The following is a 26,281-nucleotide window of genomic DNA, read 5'->3' as shown; positions in this document are numbered from 1 at the left end:
TTTGCGTAGGCACATGATCGCAAATCACAAACGCCTATGGGATCAACACATGAGTACAAGTAGCACACAAACTCAAAGCCGCCATCCTCCTCCTGGTCCAGCATCTTCAGCCACGTCAACCACTGCTGTCCTCCTTGCCCCCTCTCAACCATCCGCCACTCCGTCTCTCGCCTTGACCAGTTCCTGCTCATCTGCCCACAATCAGGTGTCTGTCAAGGACATGTTTGAGCGTAAGAAGCCAATGTCACAAAGTCACCCCCTTGCCCGGCATCTGACAGCTGGCTTGTCTGAACTCTTAGCCCGCCAGCTTTTACCATACAAGCTGGTGGAGTCTGAGGCTTTCCAAAAATTTGTAGCTATTGGGACACCGCAGTGGAAGGTACCCGGCCGAAATTTCTTTGCACAAAAGGCAATCCCCAACCTGTACTCGATTGTGCAAAAGGAAGTAATGGCATGTCTGGCACACAGTGTTGGGGCAAGGGTCCATCTGACCACTGATACCTGGTCTGCAAAGCATGGTCAGGGCAGGTATATCACCTACACTGCGCATTGGGTAAACCTGCTGACGGCTACAGGCAGAGGAGTTGGTGACACCGCCACGACTTGCAGGCAGGCCTGCTGCCACCTCCTCTACTCCTCCTACTTCATCCTCTTCCATAACCTCCTCGGCTGAGTCCTCTTCTGCTGCTGCGTCTTGCTCCACATCAACGGCACCCCCCCCAGCTCCCCAGGTACTATTCGACATCCCGGATACAGCAGTGTCACGCCGTCTTGGGGTTGACTTGCCTGAAGTCAGAGAGTCACACCGGACCAGCACTCCTGTCCGACCTGAACGCACAGGTGGATCAGTGGCTGACTCCACACCAACTGGAGATCGGCAAAGTGGTTTGTGACAATGGAAAAAATTTGTTGGCGGCATTGAATTTGGGTAAGTTGACACATGGCATGGCACATGTGTGTAATCTGATTGTACAACGCTTTGTGCATAAGTACCCAGGCTTACAGGACGTCCTGAAGCAGGCCAGGAAGGTGTGTGGCCATTTCAGGCGTTCCTACACGGCCATGGCGCACTTTTCAGATATCCAGCGGCGAAACAACATGCCAGTGAGGCGCTTGATTTGCGACAGCCCGACACGTTGGAATTCAACAATCCTAATGTTCGACCGCCTGCTCCAACAAGAAAAAGCCGTTAACGACTATTTGTATGACCGGGGTGCTAGGACAGCCTCTGCGGAGCTGGGAATTTTTTTGCCACGTTACTGGATGCTCATGCGCAATGCCTGTAGGCTCATGCGTCCTTTTGAGGAGGTGACAAACCTAGTCAGTCGCACCAAAGGCATCATCAGCGACATCATACCATTTGTTTTCTTCCTGGAGCGTGCCCTGCGAAGAGTGCTGGATCAGGCCGTAGATGAGCGTGAAGAGGAAGAGTTGTGGTCACCATCACCACCAGAAACAGCCTTATCAGCATCGCTGGACCTGCGGCAACGCTGGAAGAGGATTGTGAGGAAGAGGAGTCAGAGGAGGAATGTGGCTTTGAGGAGGAGGAAGACCAACCACAACAGGCATCCCAGGGTGCTCGTTGTCACCTATCTGGTACCCGTGGTGTTGTACGTGGCTGGGGGGAAGAACATACCTTCAGTGAGATCACTGAGGACGAGGAACAGGACATGAGTAGCTCGGCATCCAACCTTGTGCAAATGGGGTCTTTCATGCTGTCGTGCCTGTTGAGGGACCCTCGTATAAAAAGGCTGAAGGAGAAGGACCTGTACTGGGTGTCCACGCTACTAGACCCCCGGTATAAGCAGAAAGTGCCTGAAATGTTACCGAATTACCGCAAGTCGGAAAGGATGCAGCAGTTCCAAAATAAATTAAAAAGTATGCTTTACACAGTGTATAAGGGTGATGTCACAGCACAACGGGAATCTAAACGGGGAAGAAGTGAAAGTAATCCTCCTCCTCCCACGACCACGCCGGCAAGGACAGGACACTTTACAGACGTGTTGTTGATGGAGGACATGCAGAGCTTTTTAAGTCCTACGCATCGCCACAGACCTTCGGGGTCCACCCTCAGAGAACGACTCGACCGACAGGTAGCAGACTACCTCGCCGTAACTGCAGATATCGACATTCTGAGGAGCGATGAACCCTTGACTACTGGGTGCGCAGGCTTGACCTGTGGCCTGAGCTATCCCAATTTGCGATAGAACTTCTGGCCTGCCCCGCTTCAAGTGTCCTGTCAGAAAGGACCTTCAGTGCAGCAGGAGGTATTGTCACTGAGAAGAGAAGTCGCTTAGGTCCAAAAAGTCTAGATTACCTCACCTTTATTAAGATGAATGAGGGATGGATCCCGAAGGGACTGACAGTGGGCGATACATTCGACTAAAAAAGGCCTAATGAGGGGGACGTAACAGGGATTAAACTGATAAGAATAGTACTACTTAACACACCACTCCTATCTGGTGGCACATTAGATTGCACGCGCAGTGCCCCAAATTTGAAGTAGGAGGACCAACCAAGCATCTTTTCCCATCTCCCGGTTCCTAAAATCGATGCCATATACACGTCCCGATAGGGGACATAACAGGGATTAAACTGATAAGAATAGTAATACTTAACTCACCACTCCTATCTGGTGGCACATTAGATTGCAAGCGCAGTGCCCCAAATTTGAAGTAGGCGGACCGACCAAGCATCTTTTTACATCTCCCGGTTCCTAAAATCAATGCCATATACATGTCCCCTGATAGGGGACGTAACAGGGATTAAACTGATAGGAATAGTACTACTTAACACACCTTATAATAACGCATAGAGAGGCAACGCAGAAAGAGGAGTCTGAAGAAGAGGAGTCAGAGGAGGAAGGTGGCTTTGAGGAGGTGGAAGACCAAACACAGCAGGCGTCCCAGGGGGCTTGTTGTCACCTTAGGGGGACCCTTGGTGTTGTACGTGGCTGGGTGGAGGAAGAGACCTTCAATGACATCAGTGAGGACAAGGAACGGGACATGGCTAGCTTGGTATCCAACCTTGTGCAAATGGGGAGTTTGCGGTTGTGCAAATGGACTGTTTGCGGTGCGTTAAACGGGGAGTTTGGTCTGTCACTGTGAAGCGGGCGTAACCCTTACACTATCTGATCGATACAACATCATACCTGATGTTTTAAAGCACATTATTCCAAACAATTTAGGAATGTTAGGTGATTTATGCCCTTTATGGATTAAAACTAGACTCTGCATCAACTATGTAATTTTCTATGGGAGTTTTGCCATGGATCCCCCTCCGGCATGCCACAGTCCAGGTGTTAGTCCCCTTGAAACAACTTTTCCATCACTATTGTGGCCAGAAAGAGTCCCTGTGGGTTTTAAAATTTGCCTGCCTATTGAAGTCTATGGCGGTTCGCCCGTTCGCGAACATTTGCAGAAATTCGCGTTCGCCATTCACGAACGGAAAATTTTATGTTTGCGACATCTCTAGACTTGTCAGTTATCAGAGCCGCATCATTCTGGTTGTTGTGCAGTGAGGAAAGAAATAATAGTGACAGGGAAAAGGTATTCTGAAATCCTCTTGTTTTGACGTCTCACTGTTGGTAGTATTGATGCATGCAGTACAAATGAGGTGACAGCCTGCCACTCTTCCTTAGAGTGTCGCAGGCCTGAGGCAAATTAGTGGGGAAAAATTGAAAAAAAAAAGTTTTTTTAATTAATAACCAATTTAAGTATATATGTATAAGCAGCTGAGTGGCAGCCTGGGTTCAGAACTGAGGTATATGAATATGTGCCACCTGGTGCAAGGTCTGAGCTGAGAGACTGTGAGTACACTGACAGCCACAACTTGTCAGTGTGTCTCCCTTCAGAGGCAATGTGTGTGGCTGTAACTCAGCTGCGTGTGGTCTAAAGGGGCTGCACAGTTGGGGTAGTTGCAAGTATGAGGTACAGCTTTAAGAGGTGATGTGGTACCTGTCGCGGTATCCACCGCGAGTGATGTGTGTCCCCTGGCATCAGAGATCGTAAGCCCCAGCCTCGCTGGATCTCAGAGTATCAGAGATGTGACATTTCCCCAACAGCTGCGGTCGGGTGATGCGGCCTATCTCAAAGGCCTTGACTTCCAGCCTTCACTCTCGACGTGCGGAGCAGCGAGCAGACCTCCAAGCGCGTCCTCTAATGGAGTCCAGTCGATCAGGGAGGTTGTGAGGAGGCAAGCCCAGTGTTTGCACCAGCCCCACACAGCACCAAAACGTCGGATGGAGTCAGATGGAATTATCCCGAGACGAGGTGAGTAAAAACGTGGCCAGCTAAGATGGTGGCGGAACCGGAAGTCTACTCCTGTAATTTTATAGATTTTACAGTGTCATATCTTTTATAAGTCGGTAAATAGTACTTACAAATAAAATGCAACAATATCTGCGAGATGAAATCTAATTGTATCAGTCTATGCTAACTGCATTGTAGTAAGTTAAACTATTACCTGAATATGAAATTTAAAAAGCAGTCAATAATGAGGGGATAATGCATCCTCCCTACCATCTCTATAATATTGCACCAGCTGGTTTTGGCATGAAGTCCTTTCTCAAAGTGCATAACATTTGACCTGGAGTGTGTGTTTGTTTAATCCTCATTTACACTCCAATGTTTAACTATTTGCAATGTAATTAGCTGTGGTTAATACAATTAATTATATTTCACCTTACAGATAGTCTCACATTACTTGTGTGACAGTTCAGCTGTAGCTGCTCAATAGAATTCCATGGATCCACCACCTCCTAATGAAGTGCTTACAAACATTGTCCCTAAGCTTTGCACACTTCAATTTCAGACCATGACCATTTGTTCTTGTTGTGCGTGTTCTGTGAAAAATGCTTCAGTGTTAACATTATTATTAATTTCCTTAATATACTCACAAAATAATGTTACAACTGTCAGTTCCAAAACTTTCACCGACCTTTATTGTGCTAATTCCAAGCTTTGTAGCAGCTTTTAGATTCTGTCCAATGTCATCTAGAAAAATGGATTCTTGTGGCTGGATACCCAATCGCTCCACACACAACTTATAAATTCGAGGGTCTGGCTTACAAACTTGTTCAATACAAGATTCAACAACCTGGAATAACAGAAACTTTTTGTTAATTCATACTTTATAGTGTACCTCAGTAGCTATTGTCTCATGAATCAATGCCTTATTCCCCCATCTTTAGCTAGCAATGGCTTTTTTCAAGCCGTGGAAAAATACAAAAGGCAAAGTATTGTTCCTGTAAGTTCTCTTGTAATTGTCCTATTTATAGTTACATCCCTCCTCTCATAATATTGTCAAGCGCTATGTAATCTGTTGGTACTATATAAATGGCAATAATAATAATAATAATAAAGTAGTACCTATGCATTTGATGACGTTCGACATCCTCGTGCAATGTGTGAGGATGTCGAACGTCACATTACTGAGTCAAACTTGGTTATGACTGCAGAAGTGCCTGAAGGTGTGTTTAGCCCTACTATGAAAACATTGCCGTTTCTACAAATTGGCAATGTTTTTCAACATATTCCTGACACTAGTGCTGGAATGCAGGATTAGGTCACTGCTCCCCCCCCCCCCCCCATCCTTGGAGATTAAAGGTGATTTTACTAACTTTTTCTTCCACACTGCAGATGACCCTGCCTGGCTCCGGCTCTGTGGCTGAGATTATCAGTTTTGGTGATTTTAGTGAATTCAATGTTTTTCCATAGGAAAGCATTGGAAGGCTATTGTGCATGCACGGCAAAATGCAGCATTGCTTTAATTAGCATATACTCATAGAAATGTATTGAATCAATGTGTCTCTACGCGGAATGTTCAGCGTCTCCAAGCAGCGCTTACAGACACTGAACGCCAGTACAGCACACTGTGCAGCACTGACACAGGAAGCATCTCCAGTGGACATCTGAGTGACTGCCACTAGGGGTGTTACTAGCCAGCAATGTAAAGGTTGCTGGGACATACTCTAGACATCAGGATCACTACATTAAGCTGTAGTGGATCTGGTGACCATAGTGTCCTTTTAAAAGAAAGGATCTATGGTCATAAATGTGTGCAGCATCTGTTACTATGTATCCCTTCACACTTTGAACTGCAGCTTGCTCCTTGCCATGATATGTCTAATTTAGAGATCAGCAAGCTTTTTTTGGCATATGGAAGGCAACAGTTTCTTTAAACTATTATGCCCACAAAAAAAACAAAAAACACTTTGCTCATAAGACTCCAAAAAACAAACGGTTACATCAGAAATCAGCATTCTGCTTAACATTATTAAGGTATGTGTTCAGGTCAATTCAATTAAGCTGAAAATCAAGAGAACAATTACAAAACCATACTAGTTCAGCAATTTCATTTTATTAATTATTGTTTCCAACATACCACGTCAAACTGTGAGCGGTCTATAGGCAGGAAACTTTCACCATTGTGTAGAAAGAAGTTATTGCTTAAAACAGCAGTCTTAAGACCTTCGGATCTAATGCACTTGATAGCCTCAGTCATACACGGCAGCTGCTTTACCATGTGGTTGCTTGTAAGGTCTGAAAGGAAGCTGTGAACTGGAACGGAGGATCCTGTCTGAGTAAGCAAAAGATAAAACGTGTTATAATCAGAGGTATATGTAGTGGTAACACTATTGAATAAATGAAGACACGGATATAGGAGCATGGATGTGAAGGTAGAATTTTACAGGTAGAATTTACAGTTGTACAGGTGAGGATGGCTAACAATGGTGAGAGAATGGAAAGGTAGGGAATGGCTAAGGAGGGGGCATAGTTGTTTTGGGATAATAAGTATCCTTACTATACTAAACATATTCCATTTCTCCTATTCTGCAGTGTACTGCATCATGTTTTCCAGTTCTATAATGTTCATTTTGAAAACTGGTGTCCGTGATAACACTGTATATTTGAGGTGGGATCTTATCGTTAAATTAATAAAGTGGCAAAATAATACTCTCTTAAATCAATGGCTTCAAAGGGACACTATAGGCACGCAGACCACTTCATCTCATTGTCCCCTTAGTCCTGCAATGTAAAAAAGTGCAGTTTTTGAGACAGCCACTAGAGGCGCTTCCGGGCATTTACCAGACTTTAGGTCACCTCAATGAGGACATCCAGCATCAGTGAAGTCCTCATAGCAAAGCATTGATCCGATGCTTTACTATGGGGAGGGCTTAATGCACTTGCGCATTAGGTCTCCCATCAGAGCGCTAAAAGACATCGGTGGAATCGGGTGAGTAAATAAATGGTGTGTATTCCTAACTCTGTAGAATCCTTTAATATCTATTGCTCTGCCTACTGCAGTCCCCGACTGCCTCTGCCTAGTTTCTAAGTTTGAACTCTACAATTACAATTTCCATTTAACAACTTATTGAACTCAACCTATTATTATGAATTATTAGTTTGAATTACATGTTTATCTTTTTTTAAATTTCCAAAATGCATAATCTTGCATTTGTCCGCACTGAATTTTATATGTCCTCTTTCTTTCCAGTAACATGGTCCTTATCTTCACCTGATTTTCATCCTGCAGGTATATAAATTTCTCTGGCAGAGCAAAGTTTTATTACTTTCGGTCTCCACTGAGGGAATGAAAATGGCAGCCTCCTTCCTCATCACACACAAGAGCAAATTTTAGTAGTTCATATTTTATAGCTGCATTATAAGAGGCAGGGAAACATCAGGGCACAGACATTGCATTGAACACGCAGAGTACACTGATCAGCCAAAACATTAAAACTACTGACAATTGAATAACATTTATTATAGTTTTACAATAGTAGTGGAATATATTAGGCAGGGGGGCGGGGCCTGGCCGCTGAGCTGAGCGGACGCAGGCAACATCGGCTCCTGCTACTAACGAGAAATTGAACCACAATTACCCGCAGAGCCACCTAATCTTGATGCCCACGAGCTGCCATTCGACAGGGGAGCCTGTGAACAGCACAATGATACCACATAAGCTGACATTCTGCCAGATACCGCTCGGCCACCATAAGCGGCCTACACACACGGATGGCCCGGGGGAGACGGCCGCTCTCCCGCCGCCACAACACTCGGCTGACAATCTGCAGAGCCCACGTTCCCCCCCCCATGGACCGGCGGGGGTTATCCCGGTCCACATTAGCCTGGCTTGTAAAACGCTACCCACATTGACAAACCCAAGCGGCCTGCTCCCAAGATGGCGGCGGAGGAACACGAGCCTGAGCAAGCTCCCTGCCCATCCCTGCAAGAGCGGTTGGATGCCTTATTTCACCGCTTCTGGGAGACACTGGAGCGGCGAGCAACCCAACCTCTGCCTTTGTGTGAAGGAGGTGTGGAGGGGAGAGGAGGAGAGGGACGTACACCCAACGGCGTGAGCCCATCTAGGCCTAAGGTCGTGGGGCTAACCCCCCCGAAGCACAAGCCACAACGCCGGAGAGCCACACACCGCAGGCGGTGTAGTAACATCAGGCTCCTCCGTAGCGCCCACAGAGGGAACGACCCGGCCTCCCAGAGTACCCGAGTCTATGGTCAAGAGGTGCCGACCATAAATGAGGCCTGGAACGGGGGAGGGACCCTCCGCCACATGCGCACTCGTCCCGCTTATCGGTACCCCCGAATGCCGCCTCCCAGGATGCCCACCAGAGGTATCGGCTAAGCCTGATGGTCCAACACCCGGCCACACTCTCCGTTCTCACACTATACTGATTGCCGCTGCTGCACGAAAGACCTGATAACGGAGAGACACAACGCCACAACCTTACCACAGACGGCCGCTTCAGGCACTTGAACTCGGACTTCCCCTCATATGCAGTCGACGGACAATCCCACAGCCCAATACCTACCCTGCAGCCCAATCTGGACTCCCACACAACCTTACGGTTTTCTCTCACGCTGGGCATAGGCTGAAGGGGAACGTCTACCCCCAGGACAGCGCAGAGATCCAAGCTCAGGACACAAAACAACCCCCCTACCTGCGACTTGCTACAACCGGAGACCACTTAAGATACCTTATATGCATAATCGTTTTGCTTGTTTTCTCTAATTTGCGCTTGACAACTGTATAACGATACCATAATGATCATAAAATGTTGTGTTACTCATGTAGATGGCATTCCCTAATGGCCAGTAACTTACTCTCACACTCATATACCTGCATGCCTGGCAACCTCTTGGTATTTCCCACTCATGCTATATACAGTAAAGTATGCCATATGTTTAAGTTATATATACCATAACCACACATATAGGAGGGTCTCCCAATTACCCCTTCAACCACAAGCCTGTACACATAGGACACGTATGTGTCACTTATGCCTTAACCATTTCGCGGGAAATTTGTGTAGTTCCCTCTTGCACCGTAACCTTAACAAGAGTATGCAGACGCAGCGACTTGGTACACAGTAATAACTCTCTTAGATCAATCTCTTAAACAATCTGTTTTAATGTGATTTTGCTTGTTCCTGCATTAGATGTTGTGACACTGCAGGTGGATCTGTTCATTTACTGTAAGCCTGTATTATAAACCTGTTTTACAAGCCCGCTTTAGCTACAACGTGCTTTAGATTTGCTCCATAAAAAAACAAAAAATGAGGCATTGTCACTCGGGAAATGTAGTTCTCTGAAAATGTCGATATACTAATCCTGTTTTGTAAACCGTTTATTACATTTCCCTCCCTTTTTCTTTTTGTACCCAATCCTGTATGCTTCAATAAAAGAAAGAATATATTAGGCAGCAAGTAAACAGTCAGATCTTGAGAAAAGAGAAACAATATGAGTGACTTTGACAAGGGCCAAGTAGTGATGGCTAGATGACTGGGTGAGAGCATCTCCAAAACGGGCAAATCTTGTGTGATGTTCCTAGTATGCCGTGGCTAGTACCTACCAAAATTGGTGCAAAAAAGGACAATTGGTGAACTGGCATCAGGGTCATGTGCGCCCAAGGCTTACTGATGTACGTGGGGAGCGAAGGCTAGCCTGTCTGGTCCTATCACACAGAAGAGCTACTGTAGCTCAGTTTGCTAAAAAAAAACATAATGCTCGCCATGATAGAAAGGTGTCAGAACACACGGTGTACCACTGTTTGCGGCATATAGGGCATATGCATTTTTGTATTGACTGCTTTTAATTCTCATATTATTTGTTTTTGGTCCCTGAGGAAGTTCCTTTTGATAGGAACGAAACGCATAGGACCTCCTCTTTGTTTTATCTTATTTAATGTGGCTATTGTGTATGGCCTTTTTTCTACAATAAATCTGCATATTTATTTTACCCTACCTATATTGGAGTCTCATTCCATACTTTGGTCCGCTTGGAGTTCCAGTGGAGAGTGGAGATGTTCAGCCGCCCAAGTTTATCGGGGCAGGCACCTTTCTTGGCGCATTATTCATTTTTGATCTTGTGAGTGCATTATAACATCAGCGCATTATTACTTGTTTTGTTGTATCACACTATGTATTTTTTTCTGTTCCTGTTTTAGATTATGTACAGCCGAATCTCATTTCCCTCTGTGTCTATATATATATGTTGTAAAAGGTCAGGAACTGGGCTACGACCTTGAGAGGCTGTTTTGACTATATCAGATAAGTATATCTAGATACCATTGTAATACTATTTGAGGTATCATATATATAAATATTGTTTTTTTTCTTTGGTTTTAATATTGCAGCTAATTAGTGTATACCACAAGACTGCTAGTACAGGCTGAAAGTCACTGTAATGAACCTTTTTATTTCTATAACTGTACATACTATGGGAAGTATTTGTTGTTGTTTTGTATTATTACTTCCGGGCTCATTTTAACCCCTTAAGACCGCAGCCAAATGTACAAGTTGTGATCAAAACAAAACGTAAACAGAACCTGGCATTTGCGCTATAGGTCTGTCCAACCATAATTCACCTCTTTCATATTAAATGCACCCACACTTATTATATATAATTTTATTTAACATCAAATATTTAGCTATGAAACATAATTGAAATGAATAAAATCTAAAAAAAAAAAATGGGAGAAAATAAAAAAAAAATTCTTAGTTATACGTGACATTCTAACTGTGAATGTCAAAAAACTGTTTGCTTTTACTGCAATAAAATACACATATTTGTATTCAGCGATGTCTTACGTGTAAAACAGTACCCCCTATGTACAGGTTTTACACTGTTTGTGACTAAGTGGATACTAAAAAAAGACTGAACATACCCCATTTGCAATACCCTGCAAATGATATGCCATCATAGGGGTAATTTTCATTCCTGGGCTACCGTACGGTCTCAAAGGCAACATAACCAACCTGGCGAATTTTAATGTGAAAAATCTGAAACGCAAGCCTTATATTTGACTCTGTAACTTTTGAAAACACCATAAAACCTGTACATGAGGGATACTGTGATACTCGGGAGACTTCGGGTAAGTACATAAGATCGCAGAGATGTTCTATGCCGCCCTGCGGCTTTTAGAGCCACCAAAATAAGGACGGCATAGAACACCCTGCGGTCTTAAGGGGTTAAGAAGCCGTTTTCCCAAAAAATCATTTGGGTTTCCTACAAATATCAAAAGTAGGTTTTCTGATTTATCTATCTATTGTATGTAACAAAACTGCATCCCTCTTTTATGCGAATATTCCAGAACCTGTCTAAAATATTGGAAAATTAAAGGGACACTACCGTATTTTTCGCTCCATAAGACGCACTTTTTTTCCCCTCAAAAGTGAGGGGAAATGTCTGTGCGTCTTATGGAGCGAATATGAAGCTTTACTTACCTGTCTTGCAGCGTTCGCCGGCAGCACAGGGCGCACCGCGGTAGTGGAACTTGAATTTCATGTTCCGGTTTCCGGCGGGACTGAAAGGAAGTGTGCACAAGCTGAGTGCGCACTTCCTTTCAGTCCCGCCGGAAACCGGAACATGAAATTCAAGTTCCACTACCGCGGTGCGCCCTGTCCTGCCGGCCAACGCTACAAGACAGGTAAGTAATTATGGGACAAGGGGAGGGGGACAGTATGGGAGAGAAGAATATGGGGAGGGGGATGAAGTCTATGGGGAGGGGGGGGGATGAAGTCTATGGGGAGGGGGGGGATGAAGTCTATGGGGGTGGATGAAGTCTATGGGGAGGGGGTGGATGAAGTCTATGGGGAGGGGGTGGATGAAGTCTATGGGGAGGGGGTGGATGAAGTCTATGGGGAGGGGGTGGATGAAGACTATGGGGAGGGGGTGGATGAAGACTATGCGGAGGTGGTGGATGAAGACTATGGGGAGGGGGTGGATGAAGACTATGGGGAGGGGGTGGGTGAAGACTATGGGGAGGGGGTGGGTGAAGACTATGGGGAGGGGGTGGGTGAAGACTATGGGGAGGGGGTGGGTGAAGACTATGGGGAGGGGGTGGGTGAAGACTATGGGAGAGAGGAGAAGACTATGGGAGGGGGGGACACTATGGGACAGGGGAGAAAAAAAATATTCTGTGCAAACTGTCCCATAGTAAGAAACACTATGGGACAGTTTGTTCAGAATATTTTTTTTCTGGGTTTCTTCCTCTAAAAACTAGGTGCGTCTTATGGTGAGATGCGTCTGATGGAGCGAAAAATACGGTATATATCCCCTTAACCATGCAATCTAAAACATTGTAGTTTAAGAGAAACTGCAGTGTTTATATTACAGGGCTAAGACTGCCTCTAGTGGCTATCTGCTTATGCTGTCATCAGATTCCCCCTCAGTGCTGACGTCTATGGAGGCGGAGATGGAGCCAGCGCCAAGGGACTTCAGCACTGGAATGAGGAGTATGTTTAAAGAGTTTTTTTTAACACTTTAACTGCCGCGGAGGAGAGGGGCAGAAGGACACTATAGTATTTTGTATTTCTAACACTATAGTATTCACACAAGGACACAATAGAATCTCCAAAATGTTTTATCCCACCAATATTTCCATATAGGACAAATTGATAAAAAATACATTATATACAAATTAACATAGGTTTATTGTATTTCTTTTTTAGTATATAACAAACTATACAATATGTTTATATGCAAGCTACAAATCTCACAATTTAGATAAATGTCACGCTACTACAACAACAATGTGATAGTGAAGGTTTTAATGCCTCAATTTATGTATGTAATAAATATGTGAGATTTACAATATATACAGCCCTTAAAAAAAAATGAAAAAAAGCGAATTAAATTCGACAATATACTGTAAACTCACAATATTTGAGCATTGCTTTCCAAATTCTTCCACAAAACTCTGAGCAGTTAACTCTCCCCTCATATATTTCATCCAAGGACCAGTGTCTCCACCTGACGTAATGGCTTGTTTTATTGTTCCAATGGGAACATTGTTCCTGATTTCCCATTCTGAATCAAACAAACAAAAATATTTGAGTGAAGGCATCCTAAACCGAAATCTTAACAAAAAATGTATTCCGGTATATTGATTTTTTTTCCGATACTCTATTTTTTAAGCTCTTTTAGGCAGGTTTATAACAACCAATTGTTCCTGTTACAATTTGTAATTATCTTGTTTATTATTAATGATACACTATAGGCACCAAAATAAGCTTATGCTTAATGGAACAGTTTTTGTGTTTAGATCATGCCTCTAAAATCTCACTGTTCAATTCTCTGCCATTTAGGAGTTAAATCACTTTTGTTTTGTTTTTTAATTTATTTTGTTTTTATATGTTTTTTTCAGGAAATACAAAGATACCTGTACATTGTAGTAAATGATCGCACAGTATACAAATAGACACTCAGTTTGCTTATGGTACATGGTACAAGGTGGGTGCGGAGATCCAGACAGGGAACTACATTGTCCGGTATCATACATTGGGATTTGTTACATATCGCATCACATCATAATTGCAGCGTCAGGTAGTACTTTAACATGTCTATTCAAGATGATATGCCTGTAGCTGCTGTCCACAACCTATTTTCAAGCTTTAGTATAGTGATGGGTTCAGCAATTCCTCATACAAAGGTGCGTACTGATGTGTCTGTATTCTCACCATGTTGTTGGTCAGTGTGAGCGCCATTTTTCTGTGTGGGCAATATAAAAAAGAAAAGAGAGAAGGGTAGTAAACTAGTGAGAACATAACTAAAAAGATGAAGTTGGCTATAGTGACCGTATGAGTGCACATCTATCTCCCGTGGGACTTGAGGTTTCGACCCCCTATCGGTTTAATTATTGATAAGTGATGTCCAGCACTTGTGTATGCTTGCATGCTCTAGAAGTATAGAAAGGTTTCAATGTCTATAGGTTGTCAGCACCCAGAGCGTGCCTAACCCCTAGGAGTCTGTAATGCGTCTGCTGTGGCTGCTAGTCCCCTAACCATGTTCATATGTGTTATCCAGGTCCACCATATACTAGGGTACATAGTCTTATGGCCCAATAGAGAATAGGTAATTTCCTCCATTTGTCGAATTTGTTCTACCCTAGAGTACCATTCCTCTACAGGTGGTGGTGACGGCTGCTTCCAATACTTGGGTATGAGTGCTTTTGCAGCTGTTAGTAGGTATTATTCCAAGGATTTGTGGTATTTCTTAGAGGGTTTAGGTGACAAGTGAAAGAAGATCTCCTAAAAGGAGCGTGGTTTGGGTATCTGAGCTAGTGTTGCAATCAGGCTAAGAATTGTTTTCCAGTACTCCCACCATATATGCCTGTATGTGCCCTTTGCATTCCCGCATCTCCAGCAGGTGTCAGACAACCCCGGACAGATGTGGTGTAAACTTATGGGAGTACGGTACCATCTCGCTATTATTTTATAGTTTGTTTCAATCATAGGTATGGTGAGTGCCTTTGTATGTGCCGACTGAAACATTTTTTTCCAGTCCGTTGGTGAGTGAGTGTTATTTAGTTCCCTAGCCCATTCGTTTGTGTACTTGGGTGGTAGTGTATTGTCTGCTTGTAAAAGGGTATTGTATATTAGATAAAGTGGTTTTGGAGTGCTTTGTGTGCCCAAACACCAGTCCTCAAAGGCGGTACATTGTGTGTGTGCATTCAACCCCCTTAGTTTTGCGACAAATTGACATTATCTATGGTGTTCAAACTCATCTAGGAAGGATGGGCGATCACTTGGGCAACATTCTGCCAATGGTTTCATCCCTCCCACCATAGCGGTATGTAAGTCCGGCGGGATGACTGAGGCCACCTAAGTCCTTCCAGCCCTGGGGGTAAAAAGTCAGGTTGTGTGAGACCGGAGTTTCCCCATCAATCTATATTTTAAGGCTTGTGACCATAATCTCAGCAGGGGACTAATGGTTGGGTGGTACTGCGGGCATATATGGGACAGGGATACTGTCTGCCAGGGTAAGGAGGACAGTGGAAGTTTTACCTCTCCTAGTTCAAGGTACTTCCAATGTTGTGTACTCGTAGGGCGACACCAGTCAAGTAGCCTGGTGAATTTTGTTGCTAGATAAGATTTGAACAGGTCCGGTAGACTAAGGCCCCAATTGTCTTTCGGCCTGGTTAATGTTTGGAAGAACAGTCTAGGACGTTTTCCGAACCAAATATAGTTTGAGAATAGTTTCCGCAGGCTCGTAAAAAAGGAGGGCTGCACGCTGACAGGTAGTGTTTGGAATAGATACAACAATCTCGGGAGGACATTCATTTTGATTATGTTTATTCTACCTAACCAGGAGAAGTGTGGTTTATTCCACCTCGCCAGGTCCTTAATCAGGTTTTGTAACAGTGGTGTATAGTTGAGATGGAAGATGTCTTTCACCTGCGGTGCCATTTTTACCCCAATATATATATATATATTTTTTAATTCTTTATTTTTCCTTGTGCGCGTAAGAACCGATAACAGTTGATCTTGCAGTGCAACAACAACGACTACAGGCTCATCTTGGACATTGAGACAATATGGCATGCAATTAAACAGCCTATTTTTTGTTATTTTATCATGCTAAATTATTATGCTATACAAGAAAGGTATATAAATGCAAGAACTACGTTGCTAGACAGACGACTTCAGACTGATCCATTGCAAGTTTTGCTTATGAGCTTTAGGCTGAAACAAGTAGCAGTGGTTTGTCTTAGGCTAAATTAAGTTACAGGGCATGTCAGTCAATGGGCTGAGGATCCCCACATTACGATATGGTAAATATCTGACTCAGATAAATCATTAAGCAACTATAACAATTGTAACGTAGTATAAACACGTGAGCGAAATAAGAAAGCTATTTAACTCCACCGGGTCCCCGCATGCGAGTCCCTCCGTTCCTCAAGTCCTGCTCCGTCGGGCTGCTGTAAGTGGTAAGCTGTGGGGCATGCTTGATCTTCCTGGCTTGTGGCTTCCCTGCCTCCACCCTGTTTAGAGAGAATGTCCACTGGGCTCAAGATTCCTCATGAGGTAAGTAGTCGATAGTCTCTGTGAGTAATGTGTTACTAGGCAGTTCAACTATGCCCCATGCTGGTTGTGTAATGTCCTCTTGTTTCTTTTCCTGCCCTGATGGCTGCCTTTGTCTTTCCCAGCCTTGATGTGGTGTTGTGGGTGGCCTGCTGGAGAACGAGAGCTGGAAGTGTGACTCATCCGCTTTTCACCTCCAGGGGTGTAACGCTGTCATGTGGGGTGTCAAGTCGCCTGGCTTGTGGCTTGGACAGGTAAGACCCTTAGCCCGTTGCCTGCGTTGCTCGAGGTGGTGAGGTGCTTCTCAGTTGGCCGCGTGGCGGAGAGGCAGTGCGGCGGCCATTTTACATTCGGATAACCCCCCGGCCCAAAGTAGAGGCCTGTGAGGTGCATCATAGAGCCGTTGTGTGGCGGTCCAGCAAGCAGTTAGGCAGGGTGGCGACTTTCCATTCCGCCCTTCTCACATGAAGGCCGCAAGCTCCAAAACCTTGTGTGGCCCATGGGGCCCCAAAACTCCCGGTCTCAGAGCCCGCTGTTGTGCCCACTTCAGCTCCGGCACAGTCCTGCGTCCCTCTGGCTCAGATAAGGGCTGTAAGCCTAGATTAGCGGTCGAAAAGGACAGGTTTCGCAGGAGCCTCTCCCTCATGCGACCAGTCAGCATGGCAGGCATACCCCAAGATATTTTAAGTGTGTGGTGGTGATCTTGAAAGGGAAATGATCCCTAAGGTTGTGTATGATGTGAGGCGGTGATGTGAGTGGGAGGAGTTAATTTTTATCGTAATTTACTTTGAAGTTGGAGATGTCAGAGTACATTGTCAACTCAGACATCAGTGCTGGGAGTGATATGTTCGGTTTAGTGATGGTGAACAATAAGGCATTAGCGTAGGCTGAGACTTTGTATTGCAATGTGTGACATTGTACGCCGGTAATGGCTGCATTGTCGCAGATTGCATTCAAGAATGGTTCGAGAGATAGTATAAATAATAGGGGGGAAAGTGGGCAGCCCTGTCTAGTCCCGTTTTGGATGTGCAGGGGGCCAGATTTCGTGCCACTGATTTGTACTCTGGCCTGTGAGTGTGTATAGATTTCATGAACCCACGTCTGCCATCTGTCCCCGAAGCCCATCTCCTTCATACCTTCAAATAGAAGGGACCAGTCCACTCTAGCAATACTTTTTTTCCGTGTCAATACTCAGTAATACAGTGTGTGTGTGTGTAGTGGTTGCTTTATGGATTATATTTAGGATTTTAATGGTGTTGTCTTTGGCTTCTCTGCTAGGTGTGACGCCTGCCTGATCTGGGTGTACCAATCCCTGGAGAAGGGGCTTAAACCTGTTGGCCAGCATGCAAGCAAAGATTTTTACATCGTTGTTAATCAACGATATCGGTCTGTAACTGCCACAGACAGTATGATCCTTGTCAGGTTTTGGAATCAACGTTATAGTGGCTTCTAAGGCTGTGGGACTAAATGGGTTGTCTTTAGTTATAGAGTTGTATAACGATAGTAGTAAAGGCGGTCCTAATTGCGGTAAGAATAGTTTAAAGGGACACTATAGTCACCTGAACAACTTTAGCTTAATGAAGCAGTTTTGGTGTATAGAACATGCCCCTGCAGCCTCACTGCTCAATCCTCTGCCATTTAGGAGTTAAATCACTTTGTTTATGAACCCTAGTCACACCTCCCTGCATGTGACTTGCACAGCCTTCCATAAACACTTCCTGTAAAGAGAGCCCTATTAAGGCTTTCCTTATTGCAAGTTCTGTTTAATTAAGATTTTCTTATCCCCTGCTATGTTAATAGCTTGCTAGACCCTGCAAGAGCCTCCTGTATGTGATTAAAGTTCAATTTAGAGATTGAGATACAATTATTTAAGGTAAATTACATCTGTTTGAAAGTGAAACCAGTCTTTTTCTTCATGCAGGCTTTGTCAATCATAGCCAGGGGAGGTGTGGCTAGGGCTGCATGAACAGAAACAACGTGATTTAACTCCTAAATGACAGTGAATTGAGCAGTGAAATTGCAGGGGAATGATCTATACACTAAAACTGCTTTATTTAGCTAAAGTAATTTAGGTGACTATAGTGTTCCTTTAATGGCTTGTGATAATTCGTCATGTGTGAATGGCGCAGCCTGTGCCGAGCTAGGTATCTTGTTTTTGACATGTTTTCGGATATGCTGTGTTCTGTCAGGTTGGGATGTCGTGGGGTTAGGTAGGTTATACAGAGAGGCATAATATTGGCGAAAGGATTCCGCAATGTCTTGCGTTAGGGAATGTGTTGTGCCCTGAGTGTCCTTAATTTTTGAGATACACGAGTTATCAAGCTTTAGTGCACGAGTCAGTAGCTTGCCGCTTCTATTGCAATGGGCATAAAACGAGTGTTTAGTTAGTAATATACGGTAGCTCATTAAGCTTTGTGATTCAAGAGGAGAGATAATTCTTCCCTCCTAAGTCTAAGCGTGAGAATGCGTAGTCAGATATTTGTCCATTTGTGTCGTGTCTCTAGGTCTTGGATAGTTGTGAGTAGGGCAGCAATTTTTGAGTCTCGGTCTTTTTTCATTCTGGTGCCTAATTGAATAAGTGTTCCTCTGATTACGCATTTATGGGCCTCCGAGCTGTTTAGAGGTGAGGTGTCTGACACCGAATTGTTGTGGAAGTATGTTAGAATGGCTTCTTGTATGTGACTTTTCGATTGTTGGTTGTGTAAAAGCGAGTCATTAATTCTCCATTTCCACATCCTGGAATTTATAGTGGGGAATGTCATGTGTACGTGCACTGGGGCGTGATCAGACCAGGTGATCGGGCCTATGTGTGTCTTACGGACGAGATGTAAGTGTCTGTGATGAGTGAAGATGGAGTCCAGTCTGGTGTATGTGTCCCGGACATAGGAAAAAAATGTGTAATCATTAGTTGTCGGGTTAGCCAGTCTCCAGCAGTCCATTAGGTGATGAGAATATAACATTTGTATACATAGTTGTTTTGTAGGTACCTAGGATGTGTCTGGTGTCTGGAAGTGTCCAAATGAACATTAAAGTCCCCTCCGCAGATAATGATGGCTGTTTCGGACGTGTCCAGTTTGGAGAGCGTCTGTTTGAGAAAGTATCCCTGCCTATTGTTGGGACTATATATATATATACTCGTCAGGGTATAAGTTTGTGTTCCTATGGTGCCTTTGACAAATTTGAATCTCCCCTGTGGGTCAGTCAATTGGTCAGCCAGTTGGAAGGGTGTGTGATTAGCTATCAGTATTCCTACCCCTCTTGCTTTCCCCCCTTCATAGTAACTGAAATAGCCCTGCGTATATCTGCGATTCCTCAGTGGTGCGGCTCCCTTTCTAAAATTGGTCTCCTGTATCATTGCTACATCAGCCCCCATTTTGTTTTAATTCCGCAATGAGCAGGCGACGTCTCTCAGGCACATTCAACCCCCTGACATTCATTGATACTACATGTGAGCACATTTCCAACTGAGTGCGTGCGCTTTTGTTGTCAGTGAGGAGCATAAGACATTTATATTACCCGTCTCACATCCCATATTTTGCAGCATATTACAAAAAACACACAGTAGTACATACGCAGTGTATCTCTAAAGGGTAGCTTGACAGTCTATTTAAAATATAAAAATAAACTATGAGAGAAAGAGAGAGAGAGAGAGAGAGAGAGAGAGAGAGAGAGAGAGAGAGAAGTCTGCAGAGGCAATAAGTCTTCAATGGGTATGCATGAGAGATTAGGGTTATGGTAGCAGGAATTGTGCCTGCGAATGGGTTTAGTTATTAAAACCATCGTCTTGCAAATTAAGCAGTGAGGTGAACTTCGTCATTCAGCTTCTTAACAGAGTCAGTTCCGATCTGTGTGCCTAGAGAAATGTCCCGCCACCGGTGGAGAGTTCTGCCAGGGAGGTGTCTTGCCTTTTCTAGGGCCCGCATCCCGTCAGCATAGTGGTTGTGGTGGTTTCGTAAAAGCCCCCATCTCTTCATACCAATCCAAGATCTGTGTGTCTTGTAATCCCAGTGCCTGCGTAAAGGTGGGCACATCCTCTGCTGTAAAAATCGTGTCAGTAGTCCCGTTTAGAGTGGCAGTGAGGGCGAATGGGAGGCCCATCTGTATTTAAACTGCTTATACCTCAGTTGATTAGTGATGGGCGCCAGGGCTCACCGCCCTGTATGGTTATCCATGACAGATCCTGGAACAGCTGTATAAGATGGTCCATATAATGAATAGCAGGTGTAATTTTAGCTTGTCTCATTATGGCTTTTTTTAGTGTGAAGTCATGGAGGCAGCTTATTATATCACGTGGCGTTTCTTCTGGCCTTCTCATAGGTCTGAGGGCTCTGTGCACCATGTCTAGCTTAACAACTGTATCTTTTGGGCGGTTCAGGATAGAGTTGAAGATGCCCGTCAGAATCTGAGGTAGATTTTCTGTGCAAGTATTAGATTCCAGGAGACCCCTAATACGGATGTTGTTCCGTCTTCCCCTATTATCTAGGTCTTCCGTGTACTGGCGCTGTGATGTGAGTTTGGGGTTTAACATACTGACTTGCTGCATGGAGCGCGTGATTTGTGTGCTGTGTATCCATGGTTGATTCAAGTTGTTGCACACGTGCGTCCAGGGAGTTGAGCCCTGTCCCCAGTTCGGATATCTTAGCCTGGATAGACTTGCCCAAGTCTGTCAACATGTGAACGATGTTGTCCTTAGAGGGCAGTTTATGCAGTATCTCCCGTATGTCTGCTTCAGGAATCATAGAAGCTTCTGACAGGGAGCAGCTGACTTGTGATGCCGTCGGGGAGGGTGCTCGCGACACCATATTGGATCGCGAGGCCTCCAGTTCTTCGTTGGCTTTTTCACCTAAATATTTGCCGAGTGGCTGAAATCGCGACCACGAGGTATGCTTGGGCTATTCAGCTGGGGTAGAGTCCCGTTTTTTGTTGCCCATCTTGCCGGATTGCTGTGCTTAGGTGCAGATTAAGTTCGCCCAGAATCGGAGCTAAGCGCTCACACGTCCGTTCTCATCGCTTGCCGGACACAACCCCTCGTTAAATCCCTTTTGTTTCTGTTTATGCAGCCCTAGCCACAACTCCCCTGGCTGTGACTCACAGACTGCATGAAAACAAAATAGTTTCATTTTCAATCAGATGTAACTTACTTTAACATCTTAAGGACCAAACCTCTGGAATAAAAGGGAATCATGATATGTCACACATGTCATGTGTCCTTAAGGGGTTAAAAAAAATGTTTATCTCCTGCTCTGTAAATTGAACTTTAATGCAAGATCTAACAAGCTATTAAAGCGGCACTGTCATGCCGAACTTACCTTTCCTCAATCTCTTCCTCTTCTCCCCCTCTCTCGGGATCTGTTATTCTTTTCTTCCTGTCTTCTTTAGTTTTCTTTAAAATCATAAGACAAAGTAGGGACTCTGTCTTATGGAGGATTCCTCCGCTTGACCAGCTCTGACCAGCGGAGGAGCAAAGTGCGCTTCATTTCCGCTGGTCAGACCAATTTTCCCATGATCCCTAGCTTTCCTCCCAGTTCCCACAATGCTTCCTGTCAGTATTGCCGAACGTCCTGTCACTTAGACAGAACGCTGGCAAAACTGCCGAATTGCATCCTAACAGAATGAGCACTGTTTCTCCATTGGTGTTAGGATGCAATTCGGTACTTTGTTCGGATCGGAATTTCATTCAAATGAATGAAACTCCGATCCTATTCATTGCTGTGGCTGCATCTTGCAGCCGCTTAGTAGATAACTCCCTAATTCCCACGGTATCAGGGAGCTATCTACTAAAAGGCTGAAAGACCTAAATTGGTCTTTCAGCCAAATTTACTAACACTAAGTAAAAATGACTTGGTAATAGTAAATAATATGCCCCTACTCGCTATACCGCGAGTAGGGGCATGTCTAGTAAGCAGTGAGCAGCCTGTGGCTGCTCACTGTAAAAAAAAAAATAATAATATTGCCCCCCACCCCTAAACGACGGGTGGGGGCTGTAAAGTAAAATAAGGGAGGGAGACCTATTGTCCCCCCCCCCCGGCCCCCACCCCTGAGCGGTGGGTGGGGGCCATAAAGATAATGAGGGGGGGGGGGGGACCTACTGTCCTCCCCCCCGGCCCCCACCCCTGGGCGGCGGGTGGGGGCCATAATAGTAGTAGGGAGGGGGGGGGACCTACTGTCCTCCCCCCCGGCCCCCACCCCTGGCCGGCGGGTGGGGACCATAATGGTAATAAGAGGGGGGGGACCTACTGTCCTCCCCCCCCCGGCCCCCACCCCTGGGCGGCGGGTGGGGGCCATAATGGTAATAAGAGGGGGGGGACCTACTGTCCTCCCCCCCCCGGCCCCCACCCCTGGGCGGCGGGTGGGGGCACTAAGTAAATTCCCCCCCCCCATCAAGGTGACTAGGGGTGCCCAAGCCCCTAGTCACCCACTCCCGACCCAAATAAAAAATGCCCCTACCTACCCCCCTCACCCTAAAAAATAGTGAGGGGGGAATAAAATTGCTAACCTGTAAAGTAAAATTAAACTTACCATTCGACGTCTTCTTTTTTCTAAAATCTTCATTTTTCAGCCCCAAAAAAGGCCAAATAAAAAACCATCATAGCCGTCGAACTAAAAATAAAATAAAAAAACCCGAGCGCAAAAAAAAAAAACAGACGAAAAAGAAAAAACCCGAGCGCACAAAAAAATAATCCATCTTCACCCATGGAGGGCTCCGCGCAGACTGAGCTCCGCAGGGCGGGGCAAGGCTTATAAAGCCTTGCCCCGCCCTGCAATTAGCCTAAGAACACTCTGATTGGTGGGTTTAAGCCAATCAGAGTGCTCTTTGTCATTTTACAAGCGTGGGAAAGTACTTTGGAATTTTCTCACGCTTGTAAAATGACACAGAGCACTGTGATTGGATGGATTTCAAGCCATCCAATCACAGTGCTCTGTGTCATTTTACAAGCGTGGGAAAGTTCTTTGGAATTTTCACACGCTTGTAAAATAACACAGAGCACTGTGATTGGATGGCTTGAAATCCATCCAATCACAGTGCTCTGTGTCATTTTACAAGCGTGGGAAAGTTCTTTGGAATTTTCACACGCTTGTAAAATAACACAGAGCACTGTGATTGGATGGCTTGAAATCCATCCAATCACAGTGCTCTGTGTCATTTTACAAGCGTGGGAAAGTTCTTTGGAATTTTCCCACGCATGTAAAATTACACAGAGCACTGTGATTGGATGGCTTGAAATCCATCCAATCACAGTGCTCTGTGTCATTTTACAAGCGTGGGAAAATTCCAAAGAACTTTCCCACGCTTGTAAAATGACAAAGAGCACTCTGATTGGCTTAAACCCACCAATCAGAGTGTTCTTAGGCTAATTGCAGGGCGGGGCAAGGCTTTATAAGCCTTGCCCCGCCCTGCGGAGCTCAGTCTGCGCGGAGCCCTCCATGGGTGAAGATGGATTATTTTTTGTGCGCTCGGGTTTTTTCTTTTTCGTCTGGTTTTTTTTTTGCGCTCGGGTTTTTTATTTTATTTTTAGTTCGACGGCTATGATGGTTTTTTATTTGCCCTTTTTTGGGGCTGAAAATGAAGATTTTAGAAAAAAGAAGACGTCGAATGGTAAGTTTAATTTTACTTTACAGGTTAGCAATTTTATTCCCCCCTCACTATTTTTTAGGGTGAGGGGGGTAGGTAGGGGCATTTTTTATTGGGGGGGGTGGGTGACTAGGGGCTTGGGCACCCCTAGTCACCTTGATGGGGGGGGGGAATTTACTTAGTGCCCCCACCCGCCGTCCTCATTCCCATTATGGCCCCCACCCGCCGTCCAGGGGTGGGGGCCGGCGGGGGAGGACAGTACTCCTACTGCTGCACTTTTATATTTTATCTGCTTGGTGTTGTATCACCTTTTAAAGAAAATAAAACTACAAATATTTTCTACCATTACTCACCTGGAGTCCTGTGTCCCATTTGGCTGCTAGACACTACCGAAGGATACCAGCATCCCCCCATATTTCCTGGGGAGGCACCTTGAATGCTGTTTTACCTTTACTATCTCGTGAGTGCATCCATTTAAGCGCACATTTTCACTGTATATACTGTATCACACTATTGTTTTTTTTTTCCTTGTATGTTCCCTATATAGACTGTACAGCCGTATCCCACTTCTGCTTGTGGTTCTATACATATATATGATCGTTTTGTGGTGGATAACGATCGTGGGAGGCTACAGACTAATTGAAGTTAAGTAATCGATATTTAACACTCAACAACGTAGTTGTTTTGTTTTGCTGTTCGTTATGGCCCCCACCCGCCGCCCAGGGGTGGGGGCCGGGGGGGAGGACAGTAGGTCCCCCCCCCTTTTACCATTAGGGCCCCCACCCGCCGCCCAGGGGTGAGGGCCGGGGGCTGGAGGACAGTAGGTCCCCCCCTTATTACTATTATGGCCCCCACCCGCCGCCCAGGGGTGGGGGCCGGGGGGTAGGACAGTAGGTCCCCCCCTATTACTATTATGGCCCCCACCCGCCGCCCAGGGGTGGGGGCCGGGGGGTGGAGGACAGTAGGTCCCCCCCCCTTATTACTATTATGGCCCCCACCCGCCGCCCAGGGGTGGGAGCCGGGGGGGGGAGGACAGTAGGTCCCCCCCCCCTATTACTATTATGGCCCCCACCCGCCGCCCAGGGGTGGGGGCCGGGGGGTGGAGGACAGTAGGTCCCCCCCCACCTTATTACTGTTATGGCCCCCACCCGCCGCCCAGGGGTGGGGGCCTGAGGGGAGGACAGTAGGTCCCCCCTCATTCCCATTATGGCCCCCACCCGCCGTCCAGGGGTGGGGGCCGGCGGGGGAGGACAGTAGGTCCCCCGTCCCCCCCTTATTACCCTTTTTTTTTTTTTTTTTTACAGTGAGCAGCCACAGGCTGCTCACTGTTTAGTGGACATGCCCCTACTCGCGATATAGCGAGTAGGGGCATTGGGGAGATTTTAATCTCCCTTGTGCTATTATGGGGGTCATATTGACCCCCATAGAGTGATGAGGGGACCTGGGGGGCTTATGAAGTGGTGGGGAGCACTGCTCCCTGCCGCTTCTGTCTTTACATATTGCAAGGAGGGAGCTGCACGCCGGTAGCTCCCTCCTTGTAATAAACCGAACAAACAAACGAACACTGATACACAGTGTTAGTTTGTTCGTCTGATTTTTTCTATTCATTCATTCGTCTGTCTGATGAATGAATGAATGGGTGAAATTCCCGTTCGCATGTCCAGATGTTTCACTGGGCATGTGCGGGAATCTCAGGGCTATCTAGTGTGGGCAGATGACGTGTCCCACAGGGACTTCACCACACAAAGATGGCGGCGCCCTGAATATAGATCGGGGCAGAAAATAAAGAATAAAAAATAGGTAATGTGGGGGGCAAAGGGGCATTTGGGGGTGACTAAGGGGTCGATTGGATGTAGTTGAGGCGGGAGGGGGGGTTAAAAAAAAAAACTGAATTCGGCATGACAGTGCCGCTTTAACAGAGCAAGCAGGACATAAAAATATCTAAATTATACAGAATTTGCAATAAATTAAGTGTAATCATTAGAGGACTCTTTACAGAGTGTTTAGGAAGGCTGTGTAGCTCACTTAAAGAGAGGTGTGACTATGGCTGCATAAACAAAGCGATTTAACTAATAAATGACAGAGAATTTAGCAGCAAGACTGCATGGGCTTGACTTGTCAGCACTAAACATGGGACCCCCAAATAATACATTTTAAATGATTTTTTAAAAAAATAGTTCTTATATATCTACGCAGTATCAAAATGTGTCCAGTTTTAGCTCATGGGGCTGATGACAAATATTCTCAAAAGTAAGGTGTTTAAAACAACCATTATTATTTGTATACAAGTCTTATACAATAAAATACTTACACATTCTGCCCCTAAAAAGCTTTAAGGTGTCATTCCAGAGAATGATATAACACACAGTAGTGGTCTGCAGTTTAAG

General features: G+C 45.3%; 1 protein-coding gene across 1 annotated transcript in view; it reads right to left on the bottom strand.

The window, feature by feature from the left end:
* ACAD10 (acyl-CoA dehydrogenase family member 10) overlaps positions 1-26,281 on the bottom strand; it is a 139,842-nt gene that overhangs the window by 96,005 nt on the left and 17,556 nt on the right. Inside the window, exons 3-5 of the mRNA XM_063454248.1 lie at positions 13,180-13,328; positions 6,385-6,579; positions 4,939-5,097 (exon numbers count right to left, since the gene is read on the bottom strand). Coding sequence (XP_063310318.1) covers positions 4,939-5,097; positions 6,385-6,579; positions 13,180-13,328 — 503 coding nt within the window. The remainder of the gene's footprint in view (positions 1-4,938; positions 5,098-6,384; positions 6,580-13,179; positions 13,329-26,281) is intronic.

This window comes from Pelobates fuscus, chromosome 5, assembly GCF_036172605.1.
Source record: "Pelobates fuscus isolate aPelFus1 chromosome 5, aPelFus1.pri, whole genome shotgun sequence".
NCBI classification, from domain to species: domain Eukaryota; kingdom Metazoa; phylum Chordata; class Amphibia; order Anura; family Pelobatidae; genus Pelobates; species Pelobates fuscus.
Note: the sequence above shows the minus strand (reverse complement) of the source record. Positions and strands in the feature narration are given on the sequence as shown.